General features: G+C 31.0%; 2 protein-coding genes, 1 non-coding gene and 1 pseudogene across 3 annotated transcripts; 1 reads left to right on the forward strand and 3 right to left on the reverse strand.

Annotated features, from left to right (window-relative positions):
* Positions 1–3,056, forward strand: LOC124917608 (annotated as a pseudogene).
* On the reverse strand, positions 1,881–1,952 carry TRNAM-CAU. The gene has a single exon. It is a non-coding gene; the product is annotated as a tRNA-Met (tRNA).
* Positions 3,057–5,166: 2,110 nt separating the features above from the next.
* On the reverse strand, positions 5,167–16,018 carry LOC124920328 (general transcription factor 3C polypeptide 3). Its single transcript, XM_047460794.1, has 18 exons — positions 15,630–16,018; positions 15,304–15,406; positions 14,665–14,772; positions 13,866–14,047; positions 12,233–12,428; positions 11,227–11,484; positions 10,803–10,949; positions 9,752–9,830; positions 8,939–9,052; positions 8,676–8,845; positions 8,002–8,120; positions 7,252–7,375; positions 7,083–7,154; positions 6,872–6,998; positions 6,672–6,786; positions 5,868–6,058; positions 5,662–5,774; positions 5,167–5,581 (listed from the first exon to the last, which is right to left on the reverse strand). The coding sequence occupies exons 1-18, from the start codon at positions 15,950–15,952 to the stop codon at positions 5,315–5,317; spliced, it is 2,808 nt and encodes a 935-aa protein (XP_047316750.1). The 5' UTR covers positions 15,953–16,018; the 3' UTR covers positions 5,167–5,314.
* A 1,404-nt stretch (positions 16,019–17,422) lies between these two features.
* LOC124917616 (AP-2 complex subunit sigma) lies at positions 17,423–19,961 on the reverse strand. The gene is made up of 6 exons (XM_047458007.1): positions 19,883–19,961; positions 19,666–19,764; positions 19,530–19,580; positions 19,050–19,223; positions 18,172–18,231; positions 17,423–17,673 (listed from the first exon to the last, which is right to left on the reverse strand). Exons 1-6 carry the CDS (start codon positions 19,883–19,885, stop codon positions 17,632–17,634), a joined length of 429 nt encoding a protein of 142 aa, XP_047313963.1. The 5' UTR covers positions 19,886–19,961; the 3' UTR covers positions 17,423–17,631.
* Between the last annotated feature and the right edge of the window lie 490 nt (positions 19,962–20,451).

Raw genomic sequence — 20,451 nt, forward strand, 5'->3', positions numbered from 1 at the left:
GAATCTCATTTCTTAATTACTTAACCTAATCCTCCTCCTCTGTATAAATACAAATCATTCCTCCTCACTCAAATCACTCACACAATCGAATTCACAGAGAACTAGGGTTTCATTTGTAGTAATCTGCACAGATGGAATCTGTAGAGGAGCAAGAGATTGTGATTGTTGGTGCCGGAATATGCGGCCTTGCCACTGCCCTTGCACTACACAGGTAAATTGATTAGTTCATTACATATTCTCTCTTGAATCGATTCAAATCAATTATTTGAAACTTATGAATGATCGATTGATTGATTTGATTACAGGAAGGGAATCAAAAGTGTTGTTCTGGAGAGATCGGAGACGTTGAGGGAGGAAGGAGCAGCAATTAGAATTTTGAATAATGGATGGATTGCACTTGAAGAACTTGGCCGTGATATCGCCGCTCGCCTCCGGAAACTTACTATTCCGGTCAACAGGTTCATTCATTATATGCAGTTTTACTTTTTACACATGTTCTTCATGTTACATTGTAACTTAGAATTATGATTGAATTAGATGAAACTTTTTGGAAATAATCTTTTGTTGTTGAGTATTTTTGACAAAATGATAATCTACTTAGATTGAAATGGGGTTAGATAGTTGGATATTGTTGTGATAAGTGATTATCCAGGAATTGAAGTTAGGGTGAGCTTGAAATTTTTTGAAAAAATTATGGTTGAAACGGATAGATTAACGTATGTTTTTGTCTAATTTTTTAGAATTAGAGAAATAAACCTAGATTCGCCTCTTCCTCTGGTGAGGAGATCAAAATGTCACGAGTTCGATTCTCAACTGAAGCGTTTTGAATGGAAGATGGCTGTCGGGTGTCACTTAGATTGAAATGGGATTAGATCTGTGATATCACTGATATGCCATTCAAGGGTTGTTTAGAATTTTTTTGAAATGATGTTCTACACATTGAATTTTTGTATTTTTTTTTACTGAACAGGGCTGACATTTACTTGGTAGATAAGGGTATTAATCAAGAAATTCCTCACAAGTAAGTTAATCGAATGTTTAATTTTTACAATAATTATTATTGTTACTATCGCGATATGATTATATTAACTGAGATAACTACTTAAAAACAAAAACAGTCGTGGGGAAGATCGGGTGTTGAAGAGAAGCGATCTGATATACGCATTTGCAGATGCTTTACCAACTGGTACAATACGTTTTGAATGTTCAGTAGAATCCATTGAATTGGATCCCAAAACTTCTTTACCCATTGTTCATCTCGAAGGTGGCAAATCCATCCATACTAAGGTTAATTATAAGCTTTCTTTCTTACCAAATTATGTGTTTTTTTTATAGCATTTTAAAACTAAAAGTTGCTTTCGATTGTTATAGATATTAATCGGATGCGATGGAGCAAGATCAACAGTTGCAGAGTTCTTGGATCTGAGTCCTGTTAACAAATATGGACTATCTGCAATGAGAGGTGTTACATATTACCCAAATGGTCATTCCTTTTTACCATCTTTCGTTCAAATGCAGAAAAAGGATTTCTTCGTCGGTTCACTTCCCATGGATGACAACAATATGTATTGGTTTCTTTGCAAGCAATCCTCGCCCGATGGTAAGTATTATCTAGATTTGAGTTTGAATGAAAAAACCTAAATCGAATTAGATAAATAAAAGTATTTTCAAATAAATTTATAGGAATTTCTAATAATACCTAATTTTCATTTATTACATGCAAGTTGCAACTTTATTAAAGTAGTTTCAATTTACTATATTTTAAAACCATATCTACTACTAACTAAGTTTCCTAGTTTCTTCCAACCAACTTTCCTTAATAAGATCAATTTGTTTTGTTTTTAAGGTTTTGTACTATATTGAAAATAAATAAAAAATTATATCAGAGCCAGGTTTCGATCCTGGGACCTGTGGGTTATGGGCCCACCACGCTTCCGCTGCGCCACTCTGATTGTTGTATATTATTTAGTTTTTCTTTAATTTATTTACTAAATTATTATTTATATTTAAATTTAATAAAAATAAAGTAAGAGAATTTATTTGATAAAATGATTTATTTAATGGTTACAAAAGGATAGTTACTTGATATAGAGATAATTTATTAAAAATTTGATAAAAATATATATAAAAAAAAAACAGATCAAACTAGGCTTTAGAACTTGTTTAAGGAGTTTTTAAAAAAATCTTATTTAATAAAAGGTAGGTTATTTATGATTTTTGTAGGATAAATTATCAAAATGTTTTTTTTTTATATTTAATAAAAATTAAATAAGAGTATTGTTGAATTATTTGATGATATTAATGTTATAATTTTTTCTTAATATTCTAAAAATTATCCAAAAAAAACAAGATCAAGGGAGCTCCAAGTGTCTCTACCAAAAATATTTATAACTCAGTCTTCAAATTTATTGTCTCCTTAAATGATAGGTCCCCCAATTGTCTTCTTCTATATCAACCAATAATTGATTTAATATATATATGTATACTTTTTACTTAGAAATTTGGTTTTATTTTTGTGGCTGACTTATTATATTTTGATGGTAGATGGATATGTAGCAAAGGATCCAGAACTGATAAGAAAGAAAACACTAGAACTAATGTCAAATTTCCCTGATGCAACAAAAGAAATGGTTAAAAACTCAAGCACAGAGCATCTTTCGCTTTACCAACTGCGATACCGAGCACCATGGAACCTATACACAGCCAAGTTTCGAAAAGGGACAGTGGTGGTTGCTGGAGATGCAATGCACATAATGGGACCATTCTTAGGACAAGGAGGATCAGCAGGAATGGAGGACGCAATAGTTTTGGCTAGATGTCTGAGCGAAGAACTCTTATCAGATGATAACGGGGATTTAGCTATGAAAATGAAGAAAGTAGGAGAGGCGATGGATCGATACATTGAAGAAAGGAGGATGAGGATTGTTAAGTTGTCAACTCAGACATATCTTTATGGACTTTTGTTTCGAAATTCTGCTGGTTCGTTCTCTAAGTTCTTTGTTTCGCTTATGATGTCGGTTCTATTCAGGAATCCTACTGGGCATGTTAATTATGATTGTGGTCGACTTTGATCAAGTTGTTGTCGTATCGGCCTCTGGTTATTTAAGTGAACTTGATTTTCATAATGTATAAGTAATAATGAGAATAATATATAATAATAATTGTAAGTGGTTACATTTTGTTTTTTTGGTATTAAGAATTGTTTTGTAATGTGCCAATATTAATTATTATGTGTTATATTTTCTATCTTATAAGCCTTTTTCATTTGGATATTTACTCGCATTATTTTTTATTTATTTTTTATACTATTATAAAAAGAGAAATAATTGGAGAGGGGAGAGAATAATATTGTCATAATATATTTGCTAAAAAAAATAAAATAAATTATTTTTTTCTTACATTTTTCATTTTCGTATGGTTACTGATAGTTTATTTTTAATTTTAAAAGTTAATTTATATAAGAATATTAATTATATATTATTATAATTTGTAAATATATAATTTAGTACACATTTTATTTTATTTTTTAGTTAGGTATATAATAACAAATAGGATAAATGATAAATTTAATAACATGATTGGAGTGATTTTTCAAATTTAGGACTCTTCTAATCTTTTTTAACTCGTTTTTTCTTGTTTAATTATATTTAAAACTCTCTTTAACCCCCGGTTATTTATTGAACATTAATTTATTTATTATAATTCTAACCTAAATTCTTTGTTTCTTTATTTTCTTCGTTCGGATTAGCGTCTCCGCGCGCGATTCGACAACCAACCTTTTTCTTCGTCAACGGTTTTTCTTCATCATTTATTCTTTCTTCTTCGTCCACTGCTTCTTTCATTGACGGGCTATTCTTTTTACCAGTATGATAATCTTTCAAGATCTATTTTGTTGTTCTACCAAATGAATGTATTTTTACTGTTCTCATCAGTTATAGATTTAAGCTTTAAGTTCATATATATATATATATATGAGTCATCCTAATTACAAATCTAAATTTCTATTTTTTCAGAAATCTAGATTTCTATTTTCTTCAGATTTATGTGTTGATTTAGAGTTAATACAACTGTATTCAAATTTGGCTGATATTATTTCACCTCATTCATATCCGTGTGATAATACAAATATACTGTATAGAACCGTGTGATAATACAAATATACTGTATTCTATTTATAGGCTACTTTAGTTTTACAAATGCAAAAAAATATGCAAATATATTGCATATATACAGTATTTTGTTTGCAAACTTGAAGCATTTATATCCGTATGCAAAAAATATATTTCTCAAGATGCAAAGCATTTTTTGCATATTGATATAAATTTTTTAAGTTTGCAAACATAATATAGTATATTTACATCTTCTGCCTATACAAGTTCCATATTTTTTGGATTTGTAAGGTTAAAGTAGCCTATAAACAGAATACAAACTCTAAATCAACACATATTTCTGAAAAAATAAAAATTTAGAATTGCGATTAATATGAATTTAAAGCTTAAACCTATTCTTAATGAGAAACGATTGTAAATGCAAATATATTCATTTTTGTAAAACAACGAAATAGATCTTAAAATCTTAAAAGATAACCATACCTTTAAGAAAACAGTTGACGGAAAAGACCCGTCATTGAAGGAAAGAAGAAAGAACAAATGATGAAAAAAAACCGTGGATGAAGAAGGTCGGTCGCCTGTTGGTTGCCGAATCGCGCACGAACGCCAATCGAATGAAGAAAAGAAAGAAACAAAAAATTTAGGTTAAAATTATAATAAAAAACAAATAAATTAATATTCAATAAATAATCGGGGTTAGAGGGAGTTTTAAATATAATTAAACAAAAAAAAGAGTTACAAAATATTAAGAGAGTCTTAAATTTAAAAAACCACTCCAATCACTGTATTAAATTTATCATTTTTCCCAATAACAAATTTAAATCCAATATTTTCCAGAATCAATATAATTTCATTTTTATAAAATAATTTATAAACTCCTTAATTTCATTTACACTATTAAACATAAGATTTTAAATGACTTGTTATAAATTCAATTATATCAGCAAAAAAATAAAATAAAAAGATATTAGGACATGTTTGGTTAAAAGGAAACTAGAATTAGGTTCAATTTCTATCATTTATATATTTACTTGATGGCTTAAAATAAAGACGTCAATAGACATAAAATGATTCTAATTTAAAAATAAAAATTTATGCACAAATAAATTGTTTGCTCTCATGTACAGACCTGCCCAGAATCTCTATGTTTCTAGCAAAAATAAAATAAAATAAATAAAAATGTTCCTTCTTGAATAATCAAAACCCTAAAAAGTGCAATAATCTCTCAAGATCTGTCTAGCCAAATCATTAGCTCCACTTTTCTTATAGATCAAATGCAGATTATAAGCAGCTTCTCTTCGAAGATCGCAGTTAATTCCCTCCGATTCTTCATTCAGCTCTTGATTCTCATTCGGAAGCTTTGGAGCAGGATAATCCTTTTCCGTTATTGCCAACACCTTTTCATAATAACCAGCCGCTAAAGAGAAAAGACCCACGTGTTGACACGCTCGAGCTATGTTATATAAAGATTCCTATCAAAAACCAACCAACCAACCGTAAATATAATTTGTTTTTGTAAAGAAAATAGTACAGAAGAATAGGAAAACCAAACCTGGCTTCCATTGCAAATCCTAAGATTATTAAAGAGAAATCCTAGGCCTTGTAAAAAACATTGATGTTTATTTTGAAGTCTTAGTCCAATTGCCAAGTTTATTAAAGCAGCTCCTACAAAAGAGAAAAGGATTGTTTAAGAGGACGGTTTTGATTCTCTTTGATCGCGTTTTGCGCTCTTTTAGAAAAAATGATAAGATATTTTACCAACACAAAGATTGATCAATGGATTGTCTGGCATCAGTTTATAAGCTTCTAAGTATTCCTTTGCTGCAACTTGATGCTGGCTGATCATCGTAAACTGATGACCAGTAATTATAATTGGCGGAACAGAATCTTTGTGTTTCGTTTTTAGCGTGTGAAGGAATTTTGTGTGCTTCGTGTACCGATTCTCCCAGCTGAAGATATAATAACAAAACACAAGTTAATCAGATGTCTATTGCTCAGTTTCTAAATGTGATCACATTCACAGAGAAATCGCCAATAAAATACTAAATTGTAGAAGAATAAAAAGGTGTCTTCAGTGAAGACAATTAGACAAATCTTCAGATCCTTTTTTCTTTTCGAGACCATGAGTTTTTTCCTAAGGGAGGGCTAGCACGTATCAGACCTTTATCCTCACTTCTTACATACTAATTTAAATGGAAGGTCATGACTGGTTTTCGTGCCAGCTTCTTCCGGAAAATAAACTCTGGTCGCTAAAATAAAGAGGGAAAAAACTATGACCCCCACTTCAATCTTCCACTAGAGCTTCCGTGGGTGAGTACCAATAAGAATTTGATGATACAAAAGACTTTCTTTTTGCAAAAAAAAAAATTCGAATGAGCCTTGGTTCCCCATGGATTTAAAAATTGCCCAATTATCCAATCATACTTTGAAACAGTGAAGAATTTATCTTCTCCTATTAAGAAACCATTTAGAAACAGATGTATACAAAAACAAAATTATGTGTTTCCAAATGAGGCCTTATATATATTTGTGGTAAGTTGATGGAAAATAATAAACAAATACCTTGAGACAACTTTATAGAAACAGTTCCAAGCAGCAATGCTATATGGATGTTTTAAAGCAATGTCACGTGCATAGCTCCATCCATGTCTAGGATCAGTTATCTTTTGCGCTACAACTGTTATAGGAATAGAGAAGTTCTCAATTTTCACCAAAACTAACAGAAAAAATAAAATCAAAAAATCAAAATGAGAGTTACTCACGACCACCAAGAGACCGTAGTGTTTGCTCCTTATCTAGGGAGATATGATTAAACGCCACTTTCAATGTCATATTGATGATTTCCATTGCTTCCCAATACCTTTTCAAAGTTGCAAGAGCTTTACATAACTGAAAATTAAAAAAATTAAAAAGTGAGTATAACAAATTTTATACTTTTCATAAAATTAGATCAATCAAGAAAGATGTACTCACATCAATAATGAGATGATGATAGTCCTCGTCTATCAGGAGATCGGGCAAGGGTGATTCTTTTAAAGTTTGTTGCTAGAGGTGTTACATAAAACACACCACATTCAGAATCTATTATAAAGTTTTCCAGCAATTGAATTTAATATTTATCATTTAGATAAAGAATATTTACTTTGTATTCATCATCTGAATCATCACTGTTCCAATCCAATCCAGCAGCTAGTGTTGCAGATTTATTTGCTTCCTTTAAAGTTGCCTTCTTCTCCAGCACCTTCTTTGCTCTCAAAGCTTTAGCTCTGCAATATGGTCATCACACGAAATGAGACAGATTTTTAATAGCTATATCAGCAAAACAGTTTACGTCACCATATTCAGACATCAAAAGGTGGAGATACAAGGACAATAGACGATCTAGATTCGTTTTCTAGAAAGATTATTTGTTAGAAAGAAAATATTAAATAAACCCCCTAGTTGTTAGCCAAGTTATTAAGTGATTAATTGTAGAAACCTATAAATAGAAGTTAGCTGAAAGATATGAGAAAATCAATGAAGAAAGATATTTCCAAATAACCCCACTATCTAATCTACCATGAACCATCATTCAAATTATCGACCAAAATACACTTCATTTGTACCCCAATGTCTTATTACTCAAAATAACATGGTTTTTATAACCTACTGAAAATAACCCCAGATCAAACAAGTCATTGATTATTCAAATACTCTGGTTGGGTTGTTGATACGCTATGTCTATCATCTTCTGTATTTAATCCCATCATTTTAAGTGGAAAAATCACATAACAAAGTGACAGTAAATAGACACAAAATCAAACATCTAGAGATCTGAAAAAAATAAATATCAGCTTTTCTGTGCTTGCACAATCAGTTTTACATATAGCTAAAGCAAAATCTGAATACTTACACTTCCAAAGATGAAGCTACAGGTCTGAATCCTTGAAAGACATTATCATTTTGACCTTCATTCAATACTTTGACTCTCTCAAAAAGAACCTTTTTAGAGAGTTTTTTCCTGTTTCTAACCTTCAATGAAAAACAAATCCAATATTACACACATAAAGAATTATACAATAGGAAATTGTTTTCATACTAAATTCTAAAAAGTCTGTCAATGTAGAAGGAGTTGCAGCATTTTACATGACAGATGACTTTTTCTCAATGGTGAAATAAATAGATCAAACATGAGAGTTCATATGAGATACAAAAAAACAGGAGAATCTGTTCCAAAATCAAACTCAGCTTCTATATGAGATTCTTATAGCAGGCTTCAATCAGCTAAAATAAACTCAGTTTAAGCCCTAAGATACATGCACATCAATTCAGACTTTCCCCCCATTTCCATATCTCCATTAAACTGCTGGCGGAAATCAATAAGTTGGTAAATGGAAGAAAAAACAACTGATTTTGATTCTTAGTGGAAATATGGCCGAATAATACATACATAAATACGAATACAAGTTCGAATTATAAAAAAAACAGCAGATACATATCCGTAACAGTCCAACAATATAAAGGAATCCGTACAACTATGTAACAATCTCAAGAGATATATACAGGTGTAGAACACATAGCAATTACCTTCCGTTTTATTCCTTCAAAACACAATGATTCTCTAATCGTAGGGATTATAGTATCAGCAAATTCCATCAACTGGTCCCGGCTTTTGTAAATATGGCAAAGCTTAAGTTTAATTTTCCCATTAAGCCACCATGCCTTTGATTTATCAAAATCTGGATCAATTTCTGATTCTATAATATAACAAGAAACCAAAGTATTAAATTACCAACAACGTTTACAAGGCAGCTTACATTTAAGCTATGGTAAAAATGTAATAGAGATACCCGAATCTGTAGGTGGTGAAAGGACAGATATGGCTTCATCCACCTTTTCATCCTCAAGGAGAAAGGAAGATAAAGTTAAACGAGCATCAATATCGTCCTCGAGCATTTGCAAACCTGGAAAGGAAAAAACATAGATACATAAGCTAGAAAAAGATTTACAACAGCCACTAGGTTGAACAAACACATTAACAAATATAAGTATGATTAAGTCCATGTCACAAGGATGTATGATGAAATAAAAAGTTCTTATTTGCTCTATCACAATTCCACACTAAACTACTAACTTGAGATGCAACCCATGGTACATAAAGAGAAAGGGTTGTTCAGATCTTCAGAATACTTGCACCTGCTCAAGCACATTCTAAAATTTTAAAGATACTTATTTTGGCCATCTGCCGGAAGTTTCGGGTTTAATACTGATATTTTAGCAACAAATCCAATAAATCTAAGTGTAGTCTTTGCTCCTAGCCACCGATTAAATAAATAACTATCAGGAACGAAAGAATCCTTTAATTTTGCCTTCTACCCTTTTCTGAGAAAAAATAATAGAAATGAAAAGGGAAAATACAAAAATACTCCAAAATGGCATTTTCTTTTGACCCAATCTTTTTCCTCCTTATCATTCAGAAAAGACAAAAAAAAAACCAGGAGCCCTAAAAGAGTTCTTTGGGAGAAAATAATCACCCATCATTTGTGCTGGAATTGGAGTAACCTTTTTTTTCCTTTTTATTAGAGGAATATATATTTGTACCCAAAACATAAAATAAGGCCTCAGAGGAAAGATCAGTGAAAACAGTGGAGAACTCTTATTACCTTTATAAAAATACTTAATTGCTTGTGCCTTATTACTAAGGAATGAGTAACACCGAGCCATTTTCATGTATAATAATCCCTGAAAGAAGAGAAGAGTATGTTGGTTATTTCATATAGAAGCAATAAGTATAATTTAGAAACTAAAATGGGGCTAAACTAATTATGATATAAAAAAAATATCTAGCAGCAATTTGTTCTTGAAAAATATAGTCATGTCATGAAGTCTTAAGAAATTTTAAGAAATAATAACAGCTGATCATTTTCAATTATCACAACTCTTATATAATTTTCACATGCAGATTATATAGCCTGCAACAAATTTAAGGCATGGTAATCTTTTTTCTGACTTTTGGTGTTAAGAGTTAATAATTGATTCCTATTTAGATACTACATAATTTAGTAGATAAAATACTCAGATCTCAAATAAAGAGAAGTCCATGAGGGAAGAAGATCTGCTCTCTTACATGGATGTTTTCACCTTCATTATTCTCATTATTCTCTGGCTGATATAAACTGGATTTTCAAATGAATATAAATTTCATGACTTATCACCATCTCGATACAGTATCAAATTATGCAGAATCCAAAATGCAACCATGAAAGAAAATCTACGCCAACAACATTAGTTGCACCCATATTTATACTAGTCATGATTTACAAGCCATGTCTACTATAGTATTTTTTTTTGAAAGAGGTCAACTTTTTCATTAGAATAAAAGGAAAACGCAAGAAGCGTTCAAAGCATTACAAAGTGAAGGGAGAAGAGAAACAAATATAGTCAATACTCAATAGCTCATATTATTTTTTGCAATCATAAAACATCGTTTTAGTATCGTCAACTACTCACTCACATCCTTAATGAACTGCAAATAATTCCAGCCATTGCCCTAACTAGTTTCAGGAAATGCAAATGTTGGCTATCCAGCAATACACTAGTAAGAAAATAAGTTCATACAAGACACTGATTTGTCCTAGATCCCACATTGTTCACATGTGACAACATGAGTAATGAAACTAAAATAAGAATAAACCCAATGGACCTTGTACTTACATTTGTTTCTTTTTCAGCCCCTTCTACAATGTGGAAGTACTTCAAGGCATAGTCATAACGATTAAGATCCATAAATGATTCAGCAACTTCTCTAACTAGAAGCCAACAATTGCATATATTCTCTGGTTCCACAATGGTGAAAATAGCCTGTAGAGATGACATAATACCAATAACACGTCAGCAAGCAATCTATAGCATATGGGACATGTTCACTGAAACAATTGGTTAGTTATGGGAAATCACGCATGGAAGCCGTGATTTGACCAATTTAGAGATATCACTTAATCAATCTTAGTCCCCAAAAAACTGTTTTCCTTTCATGCTCAAACCAGCCAAAGGAGACACGGCAAGGAATAAGATGTAAACTAGACAATGGTATTATGATGCAACTTGAGATATAAAAGTTTTTGCATTCTTCACATACCTCGGCCTTCTCTATTTCTCCCAGACGAACATTACAGATTCCTGCTTTGATAGCTAAATGTAGTGGTAAATTTTCACCTCCACAATATATCTGCTTTGCGTGCTCAATACGCTGAAGAGCTTTTACATGCTCATTATTTTCCATGTAGATTGCCGCTAGAATATCAATCATGCTGAAATCAACTTCAGTTGGATGCTTTATGAAGTATTCCTCTAGAAGATTGGTTGCCTGTTCTTTCTGACCACATTTTTGGTGGCACTAAAAGTAGTATTTAAGTCAGAAGCTATTCATAGATAACAACAACAATAATTGTATCGAGGACGACAATGAATAACAGAAACTGAAAAAAATGTACTACCAATGGAATTTGCAAATCATAACATATAATTGCAATAAGACGCATTAAGAAAAAGGAGAGGTGTTAATTAAAAAAAAATTAATCTGTCAATTTTGTGAATCCATCATAAAGTTCCACAGCATTTTCCACCACAAACTTATCCATTCAAGGAAACACATTCTCCATCCCGAAATTATATCTAAATTGTTGGAATATGAGAAATGGTCCAACTGTATAATTATGAGATTAGAATAATTTCTCATAATATAATATGTTATCAGATTTTAGAATACTATACTTGAATAGATTTGATTATACTATTACTTCATGGTATGAGGTATCTTATTTAATTAGGATAACATTACATGCTCAATAATATTATTTCTCCCTTTGTTTTTGCATGAGAATCATTTAAAACCAGCCATCTCATGTTTACCTAATAATCCCTATCCAATTTTATTTGTCTTGTCTTCCATCCTGTTCAAGAAAAGACATTTTTTCTGCTAATTGATCTTTAGTGAGCACCAACAATCCTATGGCCGCTAACAATCCTAAAAGCAGCATTGTCAATGTGATATAATTAACAATTTCAAATTATAATTTAAGCCATTATACTAGATAGTGCAAGATTACAGCTAAACTACGCAACCAGCTAAAAAAGAGACGTACTCTTATGGATTTCTTAAGTGCTTCAATATTCTCAGGACAGAGTCGTGCAATTGCCTCGTATGATTCAGCAGCTCTTTGGTAATCCTCAATCTCAACATAAAGAGAAGCTTGATGTTTTATAAGATTAACATCATCAGGATCTAATTTTATAGCTTTAGAAAGACAGTACCTGGCCTGACCAGAATTCCCTTGCTCTCTGCAGAAATTCACATAATTGCTCAGGGAAAGAAAGAGGAAGGTTATATGACTAAAAATATATGAACACTCCTTTTTAATCAAGATACATATACAGAAAGTTCATGACAGACTCCTTTCACATTGATCAAGATACATAACTGAAGACCTAAAGCAACAACTCGTAATGTGTTATTCTGTTAGTATCAGTAATTTTCCACATTCATGATTTGCTTCCAAGTAGTAACTCATTTTTTCCTAGAGTTCTAATTAACAGACACTGAGATCTGAGATACTAAACTAACAGCCACATGACTCAGAGCATATATGGCATGCATTTCAAACAAAAATGTCATGCATAGCTGTATTCTGTAAGTGATAAGTCAAATATAAATTCATTAAGTGGTATCCTAATTGGAGCAACCAATTTACTAATTAGCCACATGAGATGAAACAAGGTGGTTGGGTTATTAAGTAGCATGTCCAAGTTATTAATAGATTAATTGTGATAGTAGCCTTGCCGGAAAGTTTGGCTAAACAGTGCATTCGTACTACTTAACTACCATGCAAGTGAAGATAGAGATGCAAGGAATGATGAAGAGATGACCCAATTGAAAAGATGAATAAACAAAATCCGCCACGATACATCTAGAGACTTCAACAATCAGAAACAAAAATCCAATTCCAACTGTGGTTTAGATTTTATTAACATTGGAATCTTTTAAGAAACAGGTCAATGAGACTCAACAAAATATACGATTTATGAAACCTTTCATTTGTTTCAGTTTTATCATGAAAACGTGTCATTTATTTATGAAAACATCTCATTTAGCTGATGCATCTATCTTGAGATGATAAGAAGAAACTAGGCTACACGAGTGCCTTTAGAATGATAGGGATAACTCTAGAAGAATCACAGCATCCTTCCTAAACTTGTCAATCCCTTGCCACAAAGATATGTACATGTGATCCAAGTGTATCTGCTCTTAAACCAATAATCCATCTATCAAGTTTTTGTATCAATGAAGACAAGGGGTATATTTTAATCATAGAACAAAAAGAGAGAAACTCTTAAGTCAAGGTCAAAAGGGCTACAAAACAAAAGGAAAAAAGTTACAGAAATGGAGTTGATTTTAATACAAGTACATATAGAATCTTCTTGAAGGCTCTTGTAAAAGGTTTTAATGTAAGGGAACTTTACAATAGGGAATAACAATTTGCAAATTGCAGGGTGGTGTTTCCACTCAATAATGACACCAATAAGAAACAGGTTCATTTCCCAAAACATTATATTTCTTCAAATCCCCATGTTGGCAATTGCTCATATTGTAGAGATAAATCATATGAAATAGGCTAATTTATGACAAAATAAAATTTTCAGGTGTACATGGTGAAATTGCACAAGGTAAACTGCAGAAAAATGCAAAATATAATAACTGTCAGGGGTGGATGCACTCACAGGGACCAATTGAGTAGGAGCTTCCAGAGAGACGAGTCCTTTGGGGTCAAATGTGCAGCAAGCATGTAAAAACTCAAAGCCTTTTTGTTATCACCAATTGTATTGTATATTAGTCCAAGAGTGTGATATGGATCAGGTAAATTTGGTGCAAGGCGGACAACTTCTCTCAGGATAGCTATGGCCTGCAAAATCACATTAACGAATCTAAATGGATATATATTCAGACAATCTCACATTCATCCCAAGAAACCAAAGACATGATCTAGTAATAATAAGGACGAGAGGAGAAGAAAAAATAAGCAATAACTCTAATTCAAATGGCCAACAACACCATAAAGTTTTTACATCTAAGTTAAAGAAAAAAAATATATATATATATATTTCAATACATTTCCTACTTCTAGATCTATCATTCGAATAGTCTTTGACTCTTTGTTTTCACATAACTATTCTACTATTGTGGGTTAAAGGATTCAATTATTTCTGGAGAATATTGTTCATATTCAAAGTTGGGAAAAAACAATGTCTTAGAATAAGAAGTTCACATATTAGCTTGTGTCACACAATCTAAACTTTTGGAGCATCTTCAACAGAATTAAAAGGTTTGTTGGGCAAAAATGGAAGATACGAGACCACATGATGTCCTGATATTCAAGGTTCCAATGAAAACTTTCATTAAGAACAAATAAATAAAGGTTTTATCACAAAAAAAATTAAACAAAAGGAAAATGAACCATAGACTCAAAAATAATGAATCGAAATGTGAAAGGAAACTAGGAAAATAAACAAGCATCCGCACCTCCTCATGACGTCCATGGGCATAATGAAGAGTAGCAGTACCAAGCTTTTTCGTGATTCTTGGGTCAAGTTTATTTCTTGATCCTTTGCGTCTACCTTTCTTCTTAAGCTGCAACACAAGAGAAAGGCAAATAGCACCTATGATAATGCTTTGACTGTAGGGGCCTTCAACAACAAACATACAAATTCCGGAAAAAGGTATTGTATGCAACAAAACTGAAGAAATTAACGGGCATAAGGGCGAGTAAGATGTTTGTAGTGTTTCTTCTAAGTCCATAGAATTCAAATATCCTCATCGTTCATGTATTAAGTTTTCATCATAGCAAACTCAAATTTAATATGAAACTTGATTACTAAGCTAATAGCAGGTCATGATAACTTACACTAAAGTCATAATGTTTGAACCACTTATTAGCAACACAAACAGATTATAGTGCAATTAGTAGCAAAAGGTCATATGCATTGGAGACAAGATAAAGAAATATAGGTTGAATTTTCAAATGTTATAACCCTTTCAAAAAGACATATGCGTGCAGGAGTAATAAGGATCTGACATATTACACAATCTTATCGTAGATACAAATGGAATAGCCAAAGCTCATCAACTGAGGAAGTCTTTCATGAGTATTCTAGAACATACCTTCTTTGATTTTCTTCGCCGACCATAGTTCATGACTTCCATTATCTCTTCCATGCTTGCTTCAGTTATACCCTCGTATCTAGGCTTTTTAGCGACAATTTCGCTATAAAAGGACACAATTAGAACAACAAAAAACTAACTATAAAAATACCTATGAATACAATCAGATAGATAGTTAATCAAACACATGCACTAGTACTAAGTATTTTTCAAGATCCTGTACCAATTAGTACTAACATTTATCATACAATCCTTTTTTCATCAAAGTTTGCTCATAGAACCTGGTGATTCAGCAATGCGTATGTAAAACAATATTAGTTGCTTACTTATTTTGAGAGTTATCCTCTATTGCTTTTCGTTTCTTTTCGGCCAAAGCTTGATACTCGTTCTCTAGACGTTCGAATTGCTGATAAGGCTGGATACCAAATGCGTCAACTTCAGCAAACGATAAGGGATCCATTTCATCTTCAAATTGGAAAGTGTAAGCATTTTCGTCTTCGTTTTCATCGTTTCCATCTCCTTCTTCTTCTTCTTCAATGTCATCATCACTCTCGTCTTCGTTTTCTATCTCTTTGCCTTCTCGTTGTGTGTTAATTGGTTCTGTAGAACCGGAATCTTTACCTGGATCATCTAGGTCATTGTTTGTCATCTTTACTGCTTCACTTTCTCCTTTATTCTTCAACCAAACTCTGGAATGGATAGGAAAGAAAGAAAGAAGGATACAACTAGTTAAGCAAATAGCGAGAGGATTATAACTAGTTGAGACTCCATTGATTCATAATCAGAACTCTGTATATCTCTTACCTTGAGAAGGGATGAATTTCTAGGTTATTCACAATCTTAGAGAAGGTTGAAGAAGATGATGGCGACAATGGAGGAAGAGGGAAAAAGATTTTATAAAATATTAAAAATACATTAATTATGTATTATTATTTTATATATAATTAACAAAAAAAGGTTTAGACTAACCATCAACATAAAAAAATATATATATATATTAAGTATATATTATTATTTAGGAACTAGAAACATGGAGATGGTAATTTGTGTAATTTATATATATATTTTTTAAAAATTATTTCATCTCAATTAATATCGCAATAAAATACTTTTTAAACAAATTAAAAAATATATATTGCCTAGAGTTGGATGTTTCCAAATCATACATCTACTATCTAGATTAACTTTAAAAATATTAAAAAAAATAATTGGTACTTCAAATATTAAAAATTTGTTTAAAAATTATTATTTTACTTTAAATATTAAAAATTATTAATTATATATTATATATTATTATTATTATTTGTATATATATTATTAATTTGAAAATAATATAACACGAATTACCCTAAAAACAAGTAATAATTGAAAAACAGAACCTAAAAAAAAGAAAAAAGAAATGAAAGAAAAAAAAGACCCAACAGAGTTTTGATTGGTTTGCAATTTTCTTATCCACCATAGTCGGTTTCATTGACTATTTAGATAATAAAAACTGAAAATTTAACTGGGCGATTGTATGTATATCTAGGTGTTTTAATATTTTGTAGTGGTAATAATAAAGATAGTATATTTTTTTTTTTTTTTTTGTAAGGATCAAATTTTGACACAAACATATTTATTAATCTTGACACAAACATATTTATTATTTTGTATATTTGGTAATTTTTTATATCTTAAACTTATTTCAAACATATTTATTATTTTGTATATTTGATAATTTTTTATATTTTCAACTTATTTTGATTTAATTAATATTATAGTATATATTATTTTTTAAGTTAAATAACTATTTTGTTACTTAATTTATTAAAATTTTATTTATAAAGTATTTAAATAGTTTTATTCTTTAGTTTATTATATTGTAAACATGACGTTTAACCGCCAATCAATTTGAAAAACTGACACCAACGATTGAAATGCATTTTTCAATGAAAAAATCGACCTAATCACTTACCCCTCTAATCCAACCCATAGACAATTGCATTTGGCATAGGCAGTAAGCCATAGGTTTCAATTGATATTTATACATTAAGAACCATATCAACAATAAGAAGGTAAACAAAATACCTGCTATCTCTAAACCAAAATACACCCTTTGGGAAAATTGAAGTAAATTTAGCTTAGTATTTAGAGATGAGTGACCTAAAATCATAATCAGAAAAGAAGCATTTCTTATCTTGAAGATCTATTAAAACAGCAGTTGATTACAAACAGTTTTATACTAAGAGAAAAATGCCTCTCATATTCAAACTTTTGAACAAGGACTTCCCGCATTGAGCTGAATTTTCAATAAATAAAAAACCCGATTGTACAGAAACACAAATATCTTCACTCTTGCTTTTCCAGTTCCCCCATTCTTTCTATAATCGCCTGTATTGAAATTTCAAATTTTATTAGCTACATTCAAATCTTTTATGAACTAGAAAAATGATGAAGATAGAACATCACAATTGAATTCATATAAGAAAACTGATGCACAGCAAAAAGGATTGTCCTAATATAATGCTAGAAACTACAAAGAGATCAAAAAGGCTTAAGCTGTTATGGTATGCGGTATGCCTAACTACAAAAATCTACATTTTTATCAAAATCACAATGAATTTGAAAATAATTTAGATCATGATCCTGAAAAATATATTATACCAAATGAAGTAAAAAATTTATACCATAATTTGGATCATGATCCAGAAAATAATTTACACTCCAAATGAAATAAAAGAAATAACACTATAATCAGATCAATATCCAAAAAAAATCTTTTACCAAATGAAAGAAAGAAACCACTTTCAATTTTAATTTTGATGATTTTTCAATGAGATCGTGATTGTGTAAAAATAGAAGTTTTCAAATAGGCTCGACATATTTGACCTTTTTGCTTGTTTCTTGCAGCTCCCCTGCTAGGATGAACTCGTCTAGGATCAAATATACCTAGGAAAAACACCATAAAGAGTAAAAAAACATTAGCTACTAGATCTTGCAAAAAAGAAACTTGCTAATTGTGTGTAATATCCAGAATGCAGACCCAATGGACATCAGTATTGCTTCTTACTAGTATTCTAAGAAGTTTTGTAAAATGAGGTCAACTTTTTCTCAGGAATCATGTTACTCATCTAGCATCTTACTCTTTGATTATTGGCATAATAAAGGAAAGGACAAAGTAGATCCAGTAACAGTTGTTAGTGTTGGATTATACAAGCGGTACAAATTTCGTTAATTAATTGTAATATTATATGTTATCATAAAACATTAAGCCCAATTAAAGTGATATATTAAAATTTAAATTGTAAAGACACACATGCCATTTATTGTGTTATAGTAAATTAGACAACTTTCGGTTAAACAACTTATATCCATACTTGCACATCTCATCGTGCTAAAAGGGAGATGTTGAGAAGACACAACTCAATAACACTCAAGATCATATAGGGCTTGGAAGACCTAAGACGTTAGATCTTCACAGAAACTCTGCGTCTGATTATGGACTCAAGTACGCTTTCGCGAATTATGATTTCTATGTTTGGTAAAGATTTCGTTGTTCAGATTATAAGAATATAAGAGTTATTTGCTACTTCGGGAGTAGTAGAGCGTTCTATGTTTGGTAAAGATCTCATTGTTCAGATTATAAGAATATAAGAGTTATTCGCTACTTCGAGAGAAGTAGAGCGAGTGGAGACAACTCAATCTTGAACTTATTATTCTTACAATCCAAAAACAGAAGAAAACAATCAATAATATAGAGGACAAACCTTGTGGAAGTTGAATACCAGATCCAGCTCACACACATTGCTGAAAAAATGATCTAAAATCTCAACAAACAAGTGAATGCTTTCTAAATAAGCCAATTCGTTGTCGGTTATATCAACACACAGTGAGAAGAACAACCCAGCATATCGCCTATAGATTACCTTGTGGGTACGGAACTGCAAGAAAGTGAAGTAAACATGTAACCAATTCACTTTTAAAACCTGCAAAAAGAGATTCTAATTCGATTTCTCCATTCCATTTCAAACCTTCTTGGTGATCAATGAATGAAAATTTTGAATATGCAACATGTTCATAGTATTGAATTAGCTTGCAATACAACTTGGAGCAAATGAATTGCTTAAATTTGCGCCTATACTCAGATTTCGATACAATCAACTTGTCAAAAGAATGATTTAATAATCTGAATTGCAATTACATATACAGATTCTAGTTCTATACCCAGCAAACTTCAAAAGATTTACCTCAACAAAGTTGGTGAACTTGGGATCTCTATTGACAACCAATCGATGAACCTGCAAATAAATGAGGTCTTCAGTTCAAAACCCTAGAGAAAAGTCTACAATTTGCGAATAGAAAACATTCAAGAACATATCTCACCTCGTATTCGACTTTGTGTTTCTCAGATTCCTCGAGAGGAACGTAATACTTAGCTAGACGAGTCTTTCCCTGCCTATTCTGGAGCAATATGAACCGGATCTGGCAACAATCAAACAAGTTTAAAACCCAAATTCAAGCAATTTTCATTTCATATGTGAATCAAATGCAATCATTTTCTAGGTTAAAACAGATGAAAGATGGTAAATTGGAGGCTTACCATGATCGAGAAGATTGAAATTCGAAACAGAAAGTATGCAGCTGAAAGAAAGATCACAGAGCAATTTGAAGCTGCCGTTAATGACTTATATTTGGAAGCACCTTTGTAACTTACTTAGAAATAATAATAATAATAATAATAATAATATTAAAAACTTAATCAATCTATATGTTTGTTAAAAAAAAGTGGTTGATGAAATAAAAACTAGATACATTTTAAAATGAAAAAATTAGTTTTTAATATAAATAAGTTTGATATTATTAAAAAAAACTATTATTATATTAGATATATGATTAATTTTTTTTTTATACAACTAATCCCAAAAATTAAATACATAACCCGCAAATATATTTAATCATTTAACCAAGCATAGAATTTGTTGGCTGACAGATTGAAACACAAAACCTTAGAGAGGCTAGCTAGGATACTAGAAGAATAGATTTACTAAAAAAAATTTTAAATAAATAAAAACATTATTTAAAAAAAATATAATAATTAATGTTTTTATACTACATATTCAAGTTTTACAATGTTATGTTTGAATTTGATATATTCTAGTGGTAGGGAAT

The sequence above is a fragment of the Impatiens glandulifera genome, chromosome 1 (genome assembly GCF_907164915.1).
Source record: "Impatiens glandulifera chromosome 1, dImpGla2.1, whole genome shotgun sequence".
NCBI classification, from domain to species: domain Eukaryota; kingdom Viridiplantae; phylum Streptophyta; class Magnoliopsida; order Ericales; family Balsaminaceae; genus Impatiens; species Impatiens glandulifera.

Excerpts from the sequence above, each read along its gene's own strand:
- LOC124920328 (XM_047460794.1), bottom strand. The coding sequence starts at position 15,952 with ATGACAAACAATGACCTAGATGATCCAGGTAAAGATTCCGGTTCTACA. Across the intron at positions 15,407-15,629 it reads GAGGATAACTCTCAAAATAA|CGAAATTGTCGCTAAAAAGC; the intron begins GTAAGCAACTAA and ends GTCCTTTTATAG. Across the intron at positions 6,999-7,082 it reads ATCATCATCTCATTATTGAT|TTATGTAAAGCTCTTGCAAC; the intron begins GTGAGTACATCT and ends TTTAATTTTCAG.
- LOC124917616 (XM_047458007.1), bottom strand. Across the intron at positions 19,224-19,529 it reads AGTTCACCAACTTTGTTGAG|TTCCGTACCCACAAGGTAAT; the intron begins GTAAATCTTTTG and ends ACTTTCTTGCAG. Across the intron at positions 18,232-19,049 it reads TGGTATTCAACTTCCACAAG|GTATATTTGATCCTAGACGA; the intron begins GTTTGTCCTCTA and ends TGTTTTTCCTAG.